General features: G+C 38.9%; 1 protein-coding gene across 8 annotated transcripts in view; it reads left to right on the forward strand.

The window, feature by feature from the left end:
- The window catches only part of SLC9A7 (solute carrier family 9 member A7), a 187029-nt gene that overhangs the window by 97722 nt on the left and 75026 nt on the right, over positions 1-14281 (forward strand). For all 8 annotated transcript variants that reach the window (XR_015158903.1, XR_015158904.1, XM_086387608.1 and 5 more), the window contains exons 2-4: positions 3271-3470; positions 7355-7432; positions 13441-13517. Coding sequence is in view for 6 of the 8 variants with exons in the window: in XM_086387608.1 (XP_086243734.1) it covers positions 3271-3470; positions 7355-7432; positions 13441-13517 (355 nt within the window). In the remaining 2 variants the exon portion in view is untranslated. The remainder of the gene's footprint in view (positions 1-3270; positions 3471-7354; positions 7433-13440; positions 13518-14281) is intronic.

The following is a 14281-nucleotide window of genomic DNA, read 5'->3' on the forward strand; positions in this document are numbered from 1 at the left end:
CTTTGATCTGAAATATTCTTTGTTTACTAGAATTGCAGGCAACATTTTTTTTTGTTGTAGTTCACAGCACTTCCTGTTGGATGTAAATTAGACCAAGTTTTAGGAGGCATTTCTTGACCAGTTAATTTGCCCCATGGTGCTAAGAGGGCTAATTCCTAGATCAGATGAGAATTATGTTGATAGGCTGCTCAGTGTGCTAAGTTTTGGATTAAGCCCTGTTTATAACCTAAAATTCTCTGGATCTTCTGTTTTGCTAGTCTGTTATGATCCAGGAAGTATTTTCTTTGTTGCTTATTCCCACATCTAGAGTTGCACTATTACAATTAATTCTATATAGAGTTAAATGTATGAATGACCACGTCAAGACGTGTAGTCATCATTAATTTTGTCAGAGGCCTGGTTACACATTGGGTAAAAATTGACTTACAGTTGGGTTAAAAGCATATACGTGTGTGTGTGTGTGTGTGTATTGGAAGGACTGATGCTGAAGCTCCAATACTTTGGTCACCTGATGCGAAGCACTGACTCATTGGAAATGACCCTGATGCTGGGAAAGATTGAAGGCAGGAGAAGGGGACGACAGAGGATGAGATGGTTGGATGGCATCACTGACTCGATGGACATGAGTTTGAGAGAGCTCCGGGAGTTGGTGATGGACAGGGAAGCCTGGTGTGCTGCAGTCCATGGGGTCGCAAAGAGTTGGACATGACTAAGTGACTGAACTGAACTGTTTGGGGCCCTTTAATGTTGGGGACCAGTAGTGGGGGGGGTCCTTCTGGCCCATCCAACCTTAGATAGTTGTTGTGGTCTGTGTGTGGCTTAGAAAAGAATTTCCAGACACAAAGTATTTCAGAAGAGAGTGAGTTTATTGAGAACAAAGAACGAAGATAGTGAAGGGTGCTGCAAACATAGCATCTGACTTTCTGACAGACCAGGGAGAGCTGACCCATTTCACAGGCTAGTGGTCAATTTTGTAGCCTCGAGATGAAGAAAATTCCTGCTAGAAGGGTGGCATTAGGTGATTGGTCAGAAAGCTATATGGTGAATATTTTACCTAATATGAAGTCAGGGAACAGGCTAATTTAAATTTAGGTCAGGAGGGCTCATGGCAACAGTTGCTATGGGGCTTGGTCAATTCTAGAGATTTTTGTCCTGTGACCTCAATATAGGGCTCCATAGTAGTGTTGTATCAAAACATTTTGTTTTGATCCCATTAATATCTATTTTCTTTATCTTATTTCTTGATAACCATCTAAGGATTTTTATCCTTTTGGGATGAGTCCCTTTAAAATTTTCACCTTGTTATAAAGAAATCTGTATAGTTTTTCTTATGTTCTTATTTTCCTATTAATCAATCAACCTAATTAACAATCTAATGTTTTTTTTTTATCCATGATCTAATTTGTTTTTCATAGGTACCAATAAAATAGCTGTTTATAATGAAAGCTAAAAATTTGCCAATTTAGAAGTTTCACCAGTTTAAAGAATCCATCCTCTGGCCATTGATGAGATATACCTTAATAGTGACTCACACCAAAAACATGCAAGAGCCTCCTGCACAAGAGAGTACATAGGATGCAACCTTCACAAAATCTAGAAGGTTTACTCCCCAAAATAGTTTAAAAAATAAAGGACCTTGGTTGTACAGGTGGACACAATGAAAGTAAAGATGAAAAAGGCCCCTTATGGACAGCTCTTATGACAAATTTTCCTGAGAGTTGGCACAGCCAAGCCAGACAAAAAGATTGCCCAGGATTCCAGTCTATTTGGCTGCCAAATGTACACCACGTGTGTACCTCTGGATGGTAGAGACCAAGGTCTCAAGCTGAGATTTTTAAGAACCTCATTTTAAATTTGGAGTAAAAATTTACAACTTTATTTTTTCACAAAGTTCAATTATGTTAGAACAAGTCTTTAATATTAATAATAACATCAATAATAAAACAATAGAGCACAGTGTGTGACTTAAAGAACTATATCTTTCTGGATTTTATATATTATTTGTTCTTCAACAATGTCTTGTGAGTTCTTATATATCTTGATGATAAGAGACATTGTAGAACATTATACATGAAATGAAGTGAATTGAAGTTGCTCAGCTGTGTCAGACTCTTTGCGATCCCATGAAGTGTAATCCACTGGGCTCCTCTGTCCATGGGATTTTCCGGGCAAGAATACTGAAGTGGGTTGCCATTTCCTTGTCCAGAGGATCTTCCTGACCCAGGGATCAAACCCGGGTCTTGCACACTACAGGCAGACTCTTTACCATCTGAAGCACTCTTTACCACCAGGGAAGCACATTATACATGGGATATAGTAAACATTGTTCTTTCTTTTTCTCATATAACTTTCTCCTTTAATGGCAAAATGAGATGGGAGGAACATTGTACCATTCTCTCTCTTAATATTTCTAACAACTGAATTTAAAGAGAAATCTGAAATTTTCCTCCTAAGAGAGAATTATAGAAAGTGTCTTGTGGTTATTTGTGTGTTTTTTTTTTTTTTTTTTTTTTCACATTTCACTCATTTTTACTTGGGCATATGTGACTCATATCCAGGACCAGGGGAGCAACATTTCTTTATAACTCATGGGATTAAATGCTTACACACAGTTTTGCTGTTTTTTTCCTCATAAAGGGAAAACCCTACTAAGAACAAAATGTGATGGAAAGACTTGCAGCTAATTATGCTAGCTGTGTCAATGCTGCAGCCTCAAGAAGCCAGCTCTCCAGTTCCTGAATCATGACTGTGAAAATTTACACTGTGGTGTTTGGCTCCCTAAGGGATATAATTATTTTCTCCATGATATCCAATACTTGAAATGACCTAAGCAAAAGCCTTTCTTTTCTTTTCTTCCCTTCCTCTGGTGTGTGGCAAAATAAGTTGCTTTTGTAGCAACTAGAAATTCTCGAGGCCTTGTCCTTGCTTGTGGATGGCCTGAGGGATGCTGCTGGTAGAAATCAAAGAGCTCAGTGGTTCTGCTGGGCAGCAAACAACTTTGCCTCTTATCACCCATCTTCCTCCCACAAAATCCTGGGATGTAAGACACTATTAGTGGTTCCGAATACTAAGAGTGCCATCATAACCCTAAAAGGTACTGGCCTACCTTGTCCTCCTGGTGGCTGAGGGACCCAAACCAGAATAGATGGATGCCTAACCCTTCTGAAGGACTGTAGAGTTGTTCCTAAAATACATACCCTCTCCTTGGCCTCCAAAAAATAATCTCTCTGTCCTTCCACAGGCCTGATGTTTTCTTCCACTCTGTTTCAGGACTCATCGTCGGGGTGATCCTGAGGTATGGCACCACTGCCACCAGTGGTCATGACAAGTCACTCAGCTGCACTCAGGAAGACAGGGCCTTCAGCACCTTATTAGTGAATGTCAGTGGGAAGTTCTTTGAATACACCCTGAAAGGAGAAATCAGCCCCGGCAAGGTCAACAGTGTAGAGCAGAACGACATGCTGAGGAAGGTGAGCTGTTATGGTCCTGACATGATCTTTCTTTTTTAATGCAAAATTCTTACTGCTTTATTTAATTAAAAACAACTGATGTGGTATTTGATTTTCCAATTCTGTCTTGACCTTGTGAAGAGAAATATTTTCAAATTCCTAGAACATCAATAACATTCCTGGTTCTCAGTTTGGCTAGGAAACTTTTGGACTGTGATGAAGAGAAGGAACCAGATTTGAACTTGAGCCTTTTAGCTTTGTCAGACTGATGTGGGCCACCAGTGGTGCACTGCGCTTGTACATCCCACTCAGCTCCTCTCTCTAACTCCCATCTCTTCTTGACTATGTTTCTTATCCTTGTTATGGTTTAGGGATGAGATTGTTTCTTTCTTAAAATAAGATTGGTTTCTCATTTTTCTTTTAGCTTGTATATTCAGTGTTCAGAAGTTATTCTTAGTTCTTCATGATTCTTTCTACCATATTCTACAATTTACGTTTCCCAATTTATTGACTGCAGTTAGTGATTGCAGTCATAGAGTGTAGCTTGCATTCTGAAAATTATTGTTCTCTGGATCTGCCATAATCCTTAAAGAAAATTATTCTCAACCTGGAACATTAAACATGCCCATCATCTCTCTGTCCCTAATGGCAATTCTAGTGAGCTCTTTCCTTTCAACCCTTCATAAGAATGCATAGGATTTCCATAAACATTTGTGAAATTAAATGCAACTGAGAAAGATACCCAGTGTAAATACCACACTAATGGCTGTTTTGAAATGGCCACCCAAGTCCTTCATACTAGAGAGGATGTAGGGGAAAGGGGAAGAACCCCAGCCCATTTCCATCTTTGAGTTTCGTAATAGAAGATGAAGTTGACTTTTACTCTGTTATCTTTAGAAAAACGTATATTCAGATCCCTCCTTTTTAAACTTTTCCCACATAAAGCAAAGGTAGTAGAACAAACACAGCTAAGATTATTGTTGTCAGTTGAAGGGAGAAGAGGCCTGTTGAGGCAGCTTGGTTGATGCAGAGTTTTGGAGTGGGCGTCAGGGAACTCTTGTGCTGATTCATACATTTCTGGGTTTGGAGACTTCAGCAAGTCACAAACTCTTTGGCCCCAGTGTCCTCATATTGGATAGATATTGTCCAAGGCCCCTTCTCATTCTGATATTCTCTGCTTTTCAGACTACTTTTATCTCTAGCAAGAAGATAGAATAAAACATAATTTGAATGAAAACATACTGTGAATTAGGCTAATCAACAGTTTCAGTTTCTAAAGAGAAATGCTAATTTAATAATTAGAATTATTAAATCTTTAATTATTACACATTTAATAATTAGAATGAAGATTTAAAATAATTAATTGAAATAAGAGCCAGTTAATCTAGAAACAGGAGCAAATTCTTTAAAAGGGTTAGGAGGCTTTATAGAATGTTTAATTCTTTTCTGGATGTCATAAGACTTTTTTAATAGTTTCACAGTGATTTCCCTGATTGTGCTGTGCTGTGCTTAGTAGCTCAGTTGTGTCTGACTCTTTGCAACTGCATGGACTGTAGCCTGCCAGGCTCCTCTGTCCATGCAGATTCTCCAGGCAAGAATATTAGAGTGGGTTGCCATGCCCTCCTCCAGGGGATCTTCCCAACCCAGGGATTGAACTGGGGTCTCCTGTATTGCAGGTAGATTCCTTACTAGCTGAGCTACTAGGGAAGCCCAGTTTCCCTGATTACCTACAGGTAATTTTAGTCTCCTTAGTACATGAACTGTGAACTTCCAGATGTTCAAGATGGATTTAGAAAAGGCAGAGGAACCAGAGATCAAATTGCCAACATCCATTGGATCATCAAAAAAGCAAGAGAGTTCCAGGAAAACATCTAGTTCTGCCTTATTGATTACGCCAAAGCCTTTGAGTATGTGGATCACAACAAACTCTGGAAAATTCTGAAAGAGATGGGAATACCAGACCACCTGACCTGCCTCCTGGGAAGTCTTGTGTGCACGTCAAGAAGCAACAGTTAGAACTGGACATGGAACAACGACTGATTCCAAATCAGGAAATGAGTATGTCAAGGCTTTATATTGTCATCCTGCTTATTTAACTTATATGCAGAGTACATCATGTCAAATGCTATGCTGCATGAAGCACAAGCTGGACTCAAGATTGCTGGGAGAAATATCAATAACCTCAGATATGCAGATGACACCACACTTATGGCAGAAAGTGAAGAAGAACTAAAGAGCCTCTTGATGAAAGTGAAAGAGGAGAGTGAAAAAGCTGGCTTAAAATTCAACATTCAGAACCCTAAGATTATGGCATCCAGTCCCATCGTTTCATGGTAAATAGAAAGGGAAACAATGGAAACAGTGACAGACTTTATTTTTTTGGGCTCCAGAATCACTGTAGATAGTGACTGCAGCCATGAAATTAAAAGACACTTACTCTTATGAAGAAAAGCTATGACCAACCTAGACAGCATATTAAAAAGCAGAGATATTACTTTGCCAACAAAGGTCCATCTGGTCAAGGCTATGGTTTTTCCAGTAGTCATATATGGATGTGAGGGTTGGACTATAAAGAAGGCCGAGAGGCAAAGAATTGATGCTTTTGAACTGTGGTGCTGGAGAAGACTCTTAAGAGTCCCTTGGACTGCAAGGAGATCCGACCAGTCTATCCTAAGGGAAATCAGTCCTGAATATTTGGAAGGACTGATGCTGAAGCTGAAACTCCAATACTTTAGCCACCTGATGTGAAGAACTGACTCATTGGAAAAGACCCTGATGCTGGGAAAGATGGAAGGCTGGAGGAGAAGGGGAAGACAGAGGATGAGATGGTTGGTTGGATGGCATCATTGACATGGTGGACATGAGTTTAAGTAAACTCCGGAAGTTGGTGATGGACCGGGAGGCCTGGCGTGCTGCAGTCCCTGGGGTTGCAGAGTCGACCACAACTGAGCCACTGAACTGAAAGAGTTGATAAATTTCTGTTGATGTTTAGGAAGCCATTAACACTACTGGAGACTTTGGTCTAGGCCACATCACATATCACAAATGACTTTCAGTCAAAAGAGACTTAAATTCATTAAAATTATATCTATAAATAATTAGGTGGTAGGATGCAGAAAATTAGTAAAGAATTATGCCTGCACCTTTTACTGTAGTTGAACTTTTATAACAGTTTAATAAAAATCAAGATGTTTTCATTTGTTGTTTATTTTTTTTCTTTCTTTTTTATTACTATTCTTTTTTTCTTTTTTTTTTAATATAATATAAGTTTATTTTAACTTTACAATATTGTATTGGTTTTGCCATACATCAACATGCATCCACCATGGGTGTACACGTGTTCCCCATCCTGAACCCCCCTCCCACCTCCCTCCCCATACCATCCCTCTGGGTCATCCCAGTGCACCAGCCCCAAGCTTCCTGTATCCTGCATCCAACCTGGACTGGTGATTCGTTTCTTATATGATATTATACATGTTTTAATGCCATTCTCCCAAATCATCCCCTCACTCCCTCTCCCACAGAGTCCAAATGACTGTTCTATACATCTGTATCTCTTTTGCTATCTCGCATACAGGGTTGTCGTTACCATCTTTCTAAATTCCATATGTATACCTTTGTTGTTTAAGAACATTGACCCAGAAGCTTTCTGTTGGTTCTCAAATTTGCACTGAATTGTTGTGTCTTAATACATATTCAACAGCCCATCAAGAGTAGAGTGCAGAAGTGCTGTATGGAGAAGAACAGACCAGTGTTCATGGGAGCTGTGGCTTCTCTCCTGTGTGATTTTTCACATTTATGTCATTTTTGAAAATATTCAAACTTTAGTCAGTGGCTTAAAATATTAAGGAAATAATATGGCACCAATTAGTATTAAATAAAAATTGCTTTTTTTTAACTTTTAGGTAACATTTGATCCAGAGGTCTTTTTCAACATTCTGCTCCCTCCAATTATTTTCCATGCTGGGTACAGTTTAAAGAAGGTAAGGTATTTTTTTATGGTATTTTTTAAAGCATGGGAATCTCTATGTTAAGTTACCTGCACAATTTTCTAGTTTTTTTCCTTCTCCCGGATTGGTTATTACTATGTTCTGTACCTACTCAGAGATAGCAGCTGATTCATCATCATCAGTGATTCATTTCTGTTTTAAAGTCTAGAACTCTCATCCATTGCTGTCGGGAATGTAAAATGGTATAGCCTCTCTGGAAAACACTTTTGCAGTTTCTTATAAAACTGAAGTTGAAATAACCATTTGTCCCAGAGATCTTAATTCTGAGGATTTATCCAAGAGAATTGAAAACTTCTATTTACACAAAACACTGTCCATGATTATTCATAGAAACTTTATTTGTAATAGCCCAGAACTGGAAACAAACAATGTCCCATGATAGGTAAATGGTTAAACAAACATCCATACTGTGGGATACTTCTCAGTAATAAAATGGAACAAACCACTGATACACAAAACAGCCTGGATGGATCTCAAATGCATTATGCTGAGTGCAAAAATCCAGTCTCAAAAGATCACACACTATATGGTTTCCTTCATATAGCTTTCTAGAAATGAAAAAATTATAGGGATGGAGGACAAATTAGTGGTTGCCAGTGGTTAGGGATGGTGGGGAAAAGAAGTGGGTGACTGTGACTATAAATGGGATAGCATGAGGGAAATCTTCATGAAAGTGGAACAGTTCTGCATCTTGATTGCAGTGGTGGTTATAAGACTCTACACATGTGATAAAATGACATAGAATTATGCACACACATTGTACCAATATCAATTTCCTGATTTTGATATTGTAGTACAATTATTTGAGGTATAACCAGTGAAGATACCACAGGACCTCTCTACACTATTTTTGCAACTTCTGTGAATCTATAATTACTCCAAAATAAAAAATTAAAAAAAAATCATTACTGGGACTTCTATAGTGGTCCAGTGGTTAAGACTCTGCCTTCCAATGCAGGGGACATGGGTCCAAGCCCTGGTTGGGGAACTAGGGTCCCACATGCCAGAGGGTGTGGCCAAAAATTAGAAAAAAACAAAAACTTAAAAAAAATCTGTCATTTTTGAGGGAGGGTCATTGTGCTCAGCAGCAAGATTGGGTCTAAGGCTCTAAATATTTAAAATACTAAATACCTTTATAAATAGTGTTAGTGGCTGCCTTCCTCCCCCACTGTGGGACTATTCTTTGAAAATTTAGTTTCCAAAAATGCCTACTTCAGATAACAGCCAAGGAACCTGTTTCAGCTGTCTTTCTGAAAGGGGACTAAAGGAAACCTTTTCAGTGAGCCTAGAAAAGAGAGATGTTGACTGCCAATAAAACTCAATAACATCCTTAGGAAGTAGAGAATGCCTTCCAAGTTGATAAATCTCTAGATAGATCAATCAAGGTTAAAAAAAAGAGGAAAGAAACAAATTACGTATATCAAGAATGAAAGAGGTGACATTGCTACAGACCCTTTACACCTTAAGAGGACAGTAAGAGTGTAATATGAACAACTTTGTACAAATAAATTTGACAACCCAGGTGAAATGGACAAATGGACAAATTTCTTGAGAGGTACAAATTACCAGAACTGACCCAAGAAGAGATGGAAAACTTGAGCAGTCCTATATTAATGAAATAAATTGCTTTCATAATTAAAAAACTTTATACAAGCTCAGATGGCTTCATTGGTGAGTTCTATTTAGCATTTAAAAAAGAAATAATACCAATCCTACACAAAATCTTTCAGAACATAGAGGAGGAAACAATCCCAACTGATTTTATAAGAAAGTGTCTCCCCATTTGGCCAGTTCTTCTGTCAAAGCAACTCTGCAATTTTCAAATTGTTTTTAAACTATTTACAACCCACACAAATACAGTTATTTATGGAACATCTGATATAAGGAACTTTGCATATATCCTTTACTTCTGTTTTTACATACATTATTTCTAATCATCATAGAAACTGTATGAATGTGAGGGTGGCAAATTACCTCATACCCTTTCTCCCCCAGGTTTCCAACTCATTTATAAACAGACACAAGGAGCTAATTGGCAACTGAATGATCAATTTATGACCCAAAGTTCCTGGTAGTGCATGTTGAATGATAAAGGTTAGCCCTTGGTAATGGGGCTCCTTATTACTAACGTCATAAATTGAAGACACATACCCTTTAGCCATCAGGTTGGTCACAGTCACAGGTGGGGAGGCTGAAATGGGAAGATCCTAGGAATTGCTGGGCCTGCCAAAGGCTGCCTCTGTTGCTCATAGCATAGAGACTATGGGAGCAATAGTGTTCCCCCACTTTTTTTTATAAGAGGGTCAAGGCTGCAAGTCAGGGTCAAGCCCATCTCTCCCTTTAGAGATCACATGGTTCTTCCTTACTGCATCATCTTCAGGGAGAAGGGATAGAACTTAAGTTCTCTCTCCACAATGGATGGCTGTATTCCTGCACAGCAGCCCAGCACACATATATATACTCACTGACATGTAGAGAATGTCCTGCATTTGATTAATACTGATGAGGATGTCAAATGACATGTGAGGTTATGTAGATGGTTCAGGACTGAGTCAAGGTTATGACCTGTCTGTCTGACTGGAGGGACTAGGATTGTTCTTGTTCCTCTGAGTTACATTATCTCTAGAGTTAAGTTTTCAGTACAAAAAGTGTATCTTTGGGCTTCCTTGGTGGCTCAGTGGTAAAGAATCTACTTGCCAATGCAAGAGACACAGGTTTGATCCTTGATTCGGGAAGATCCCACATGCTACAGAGCAACTAAGCCTCTGCACCACAACTATTGAGCCCATGCTCTAGAGCCATGGAGCCACAAATAACTGAGCCTGCGTACCTCAACTGCTGAAGCCCCACACGCTAGAGCCCATGCTCCACAACAAGAGAAACCACCACAATGAGAAGCCTGTGTACTGCAACTAGAGAGTAGCCCCTGCTCACCACACTAGAGAAATGCCCTCACAGCAACAAAGACCCTGCAGAGCCATAAATAAAAAAATAAAACTTTTTAAAAGTATCCATTTTCTGAGTAATTTATGAGGTTGCCAAAGTAACCAGAATCTGTATGTCAGCTGTTGACATGTAACAAATAGATGATCTTACAGATATAAATGATGTTATTCTTTATTTAAATGAAGAATTTGGGAACTGCTCTTCAGATCAAATGGGTGATGAAGAATTTGGTATTTTAAATAACTTATCTTAATGTATAATCAAGGTCATAGTTGCTTGAAAATGAAACCAAAGCATTGGTTGTTAAAGCCACTGTAATGGCTGGAAAAAACCACCTTAGTGTTTGCATAGCTTTTTCTTTGTCAGCTTCATTTTCTCAGAAGAAAAAAACTAATAATAGGCTTTGCCAGTTACCAATTTAAGTTGTTTTTGAAATGCTAGTCTTAAAGGTTATTATTAGCTATTAGTTTAGTCTCTTCCTTTTTGATCAGGCACGTAAATAGTTGGTTCTTAGGTAGTTGCCATCTCTGATTAAATGTTTTCAGTTAAAATGTGTAATAAGTGTTTCACCAGTTGACTGCTGATATGTAAACAGATTCATACCCCTTGACCTATGTACATATAGTTGTCATTCAGACACGGGCCTTTCTTTTTCTAACTTGAAAAAAGTACCGTGGCCTTAGCTTAGATTTTGTGTTACCACTCAGTTTGCTTACAGGGCATTAGCAGGGAAAGAATTTGCCTGTAGAGGCTTTCATGTTTTGTGAATTTCCCCCAGCAAACACACACACACATCATGTTAAAATTTTTCAGGGGAATGGAAGATGATAAGGTTTCCCAAGGAGTAGGAACATAAAACTTAGAATGGTACAACTGGAATTGGGATGCCAAGGTAGATTTTCATTGAAAATCTTGGTCTGTTTTAGGTTTATATTCTTAATGGCATTACCAGGGCATGCCATCTCCTTTTGTTTCTTTTTGCCATTCTATAATGGAAAGGGAAAAGTAAGGGAGAGACTAAACCAGTCATGTTTCTGTGACCCACACATGACCATGAACTGTTAAGGCCAAATTAGAAGATGAAAAATATAGGATTCCATGAGACACCTCCTGTTCTTCTTCCCTAAAAGGATGTGATACAATGCCCTGGGATCAGCAGACCTGGTTTCCAGTTCTGGTGCTTCAGTGTGGTGGACATGTGACTTTAGGCAACTCACATCCCACTTTTGAGCCTTAGATGTCTCTCATAAAATGGTCCAAGGAACACTTTCATGATGGGATTGTTGTGAGAATTGGATGAGCTAATGTATGTGAAAGTACTTTGTAAAGTATGAAGTATGTAGTTAAGTACTAAGTGTAATAATATACAAATAAGTGGCATGTTACACCTTTTCAAAGTGCATTAAAATTCCAGTTCACATCAGCTGATATGACTGGGGATAGGTAATTTGTGTGTACAGTGTGTGGTGATGTTAGAATATATCATGAATGCATTTTCGGTAGTGGATTTACATTTCTAATTTTCTGCTTTGGCTAATAACATGAATACAGATGTACTTAACATATTCAAACCAACCATGGGAATGATCACCAGAAGAAAGCCAAGTGGCAAGGGAAAGCATATCTAGGATTAAAATTTTGCTCATGGGTACTCTGCATGGGTTTCATTGGTCTCATGTCTTGTCCTTGATGTATTCCCTCTTTGGTTTAAGCACTTGATGGAACTTTTAAGGGCTCACAGTTTTTGAATTTTTTTTTGGAAATCAAACTGTTTTCTAAAACAGTGGCATATAAATGCATTAGCATTAAAAAGATAAAGACTGAGGACAGTGACTGATATAGGAGGCAAACATAATATGTCTATAATATGTGCAGGCAGTGCCTTCATTTGGTGACTTAGTGTGGGAAGCCTTTGAAGGACTCTCTTCTGAGAAGATGGTGTATGGGCACTAGGGATTCCTTGATGCCTTCTTTACAGCCTCAGAGAGGGGCAGGCACTGGGGAAGGCTGAAGCCAAGGTCTTAGATCCTCTGTCTGAAAAGCAGGCCAGTGAATGCCCATAGCTCTTTGTCTTGTCAGACTTCGTGATGGCTACTTGATCCGGGTCAAGTTCTTCTTGGCCTTCTTGGCCTTCTCTTTCCCTGGTGGTGCACAGCTCACATGCTGGGGCTCTCCTGCTTTTTAAAATTTTTAGATGAAATATTCCTGATTCCTGTTTGATGAGAGTGTTTAGGAGATATTGCTTGTCCCATTTTTGTTACATAGTTGATTGTCCAATGAGAACAGCTTTATGCCTTGAAAAATAAGGGTCGTGGTTCAGGGTCCCACGAATGGGGTTTTTCCCCATCATAGTATCCACAGACCTGATGGTTTATGAGAAGTAAATCTGTGCATGTGCATGTGTGTACACCCTTATAAATTTGCCCATTTTAGATGAAACTACCTGTTTCTTGTTTCTCCACGTCTATCTCTATTGTCCCTCTTTCCCACGCTTCAGAGATTAATTCACATGAATATCAGGAGACTCTTCGATGCTGAGTTAAGCTGAAAACTCATTTGTACTTTCATAGCTTATTAGTTTCAAACTTGTATCTGTAATGTTCTTCTAAGTACTACCAGAACTGGAAGTGACTAGTTGAATCACTAGGATAAAATAGTTTGGGTTAAATCTGTGAAAATGTTCAGTCTACTCACATACCCTGTGATTTAATACAATCATTGAGTTAAATCTGTGAAAATGTTCAGTCTATTCACACACACACACACACACACACACACTGTGATTTAATACAATCAGGCAGAGTAGTTTTTTCTGAAATTTACTAAAGCCGCTTGCTTGCTCAGTGATTGGTAGGACAAAGAACATCTTAAAATCATGATGTTCTAAGGCTAATCGCATTTTTCAGGAGTAACTTCAGTTATTACTTGATTTGATGAAAGCAGTAAGTAAAGTTTCACTTTTTAGAGACTTCTAGTGTTTCTAATGTTCACTGTCAAAATTCACAATATGGTTCCTGCTTTTTTGTTTTATTCAGAGACACTTTTTCAGAAATCTTGGGTCTATTCTGGCCTATGCCTTCTTGGGGACTGCTGTTTCCTGCTTCATTATTGGGTAAGTAAACGCTTTGTCATATAACCAAATTACCACACTTCCAAAGAGATGAGATCCACATGGGTCCACAGAGTTGAATATTTTTCCCCAGCTTTATTGAGCTATAATTGGCACATAACATTGTGTAAGTGTAAGGTATACAGTGTGTTAATTTTACACACTTGAAAATTGCAAAATGATTACCACTGTAGTCTTAGCTACCACCTTCATCTGGTCACATGGTTAGCTATTTCTTTTTTGTGGTGAGACCATGTTAGCAACATTTAATTAAGTATATGATGCAGTATCATTAACTGTGATCTTATGTTGTACATTAGATCCCCAAACTTACTAATCTTATCAATGGAAGTTTGTACCCTTTGAGCAACACCTCCCCATTTCCCCTGCCCCCAAATCCCTGGCAACTACCAGAGTCCAATATTTTGATGTTTCAGTTCAGTTCAGTTCAGTTCAGTCACTTAGTTGTGTCCAACTCTTTGCGACCCCATGAATTGCAGCACGCCAGGCCTCCCTGTCCATCACCAACTCCCAGAGTTTACTCAAATTCATGTCCATCAAGTCAGTGATGCCATCCAGCCATCTCATCCTCTGTCGTCCCCTTCTCCTCCTGCCCCCAATCCCTCCCAGCATCAGGGTCTTTTCCAATGAGTCAACTCTTCGCATGAGGTGGTCAAAATATTGGAGTTTCAGCCTTAGCATCAGTCCTTCTAATGAACACCCAGGACTGATCTCCTTTAGGATGGACTGGTTGGATCTCCTTGCAG

Source organism: Bos grunniens, chromosome X, assembly GCF_055505025.1.
Source record: "Bos grunniens cultivar Pamir isolate PY7600 chromosome X, Bosgru_T2T1.0, whole genome shotgun sequence".
NCBI lineage: Eukaryota > Metazoa > Chordata > Mammalia > Artiodactyla > Bovidae > Bos > Bos grunniens.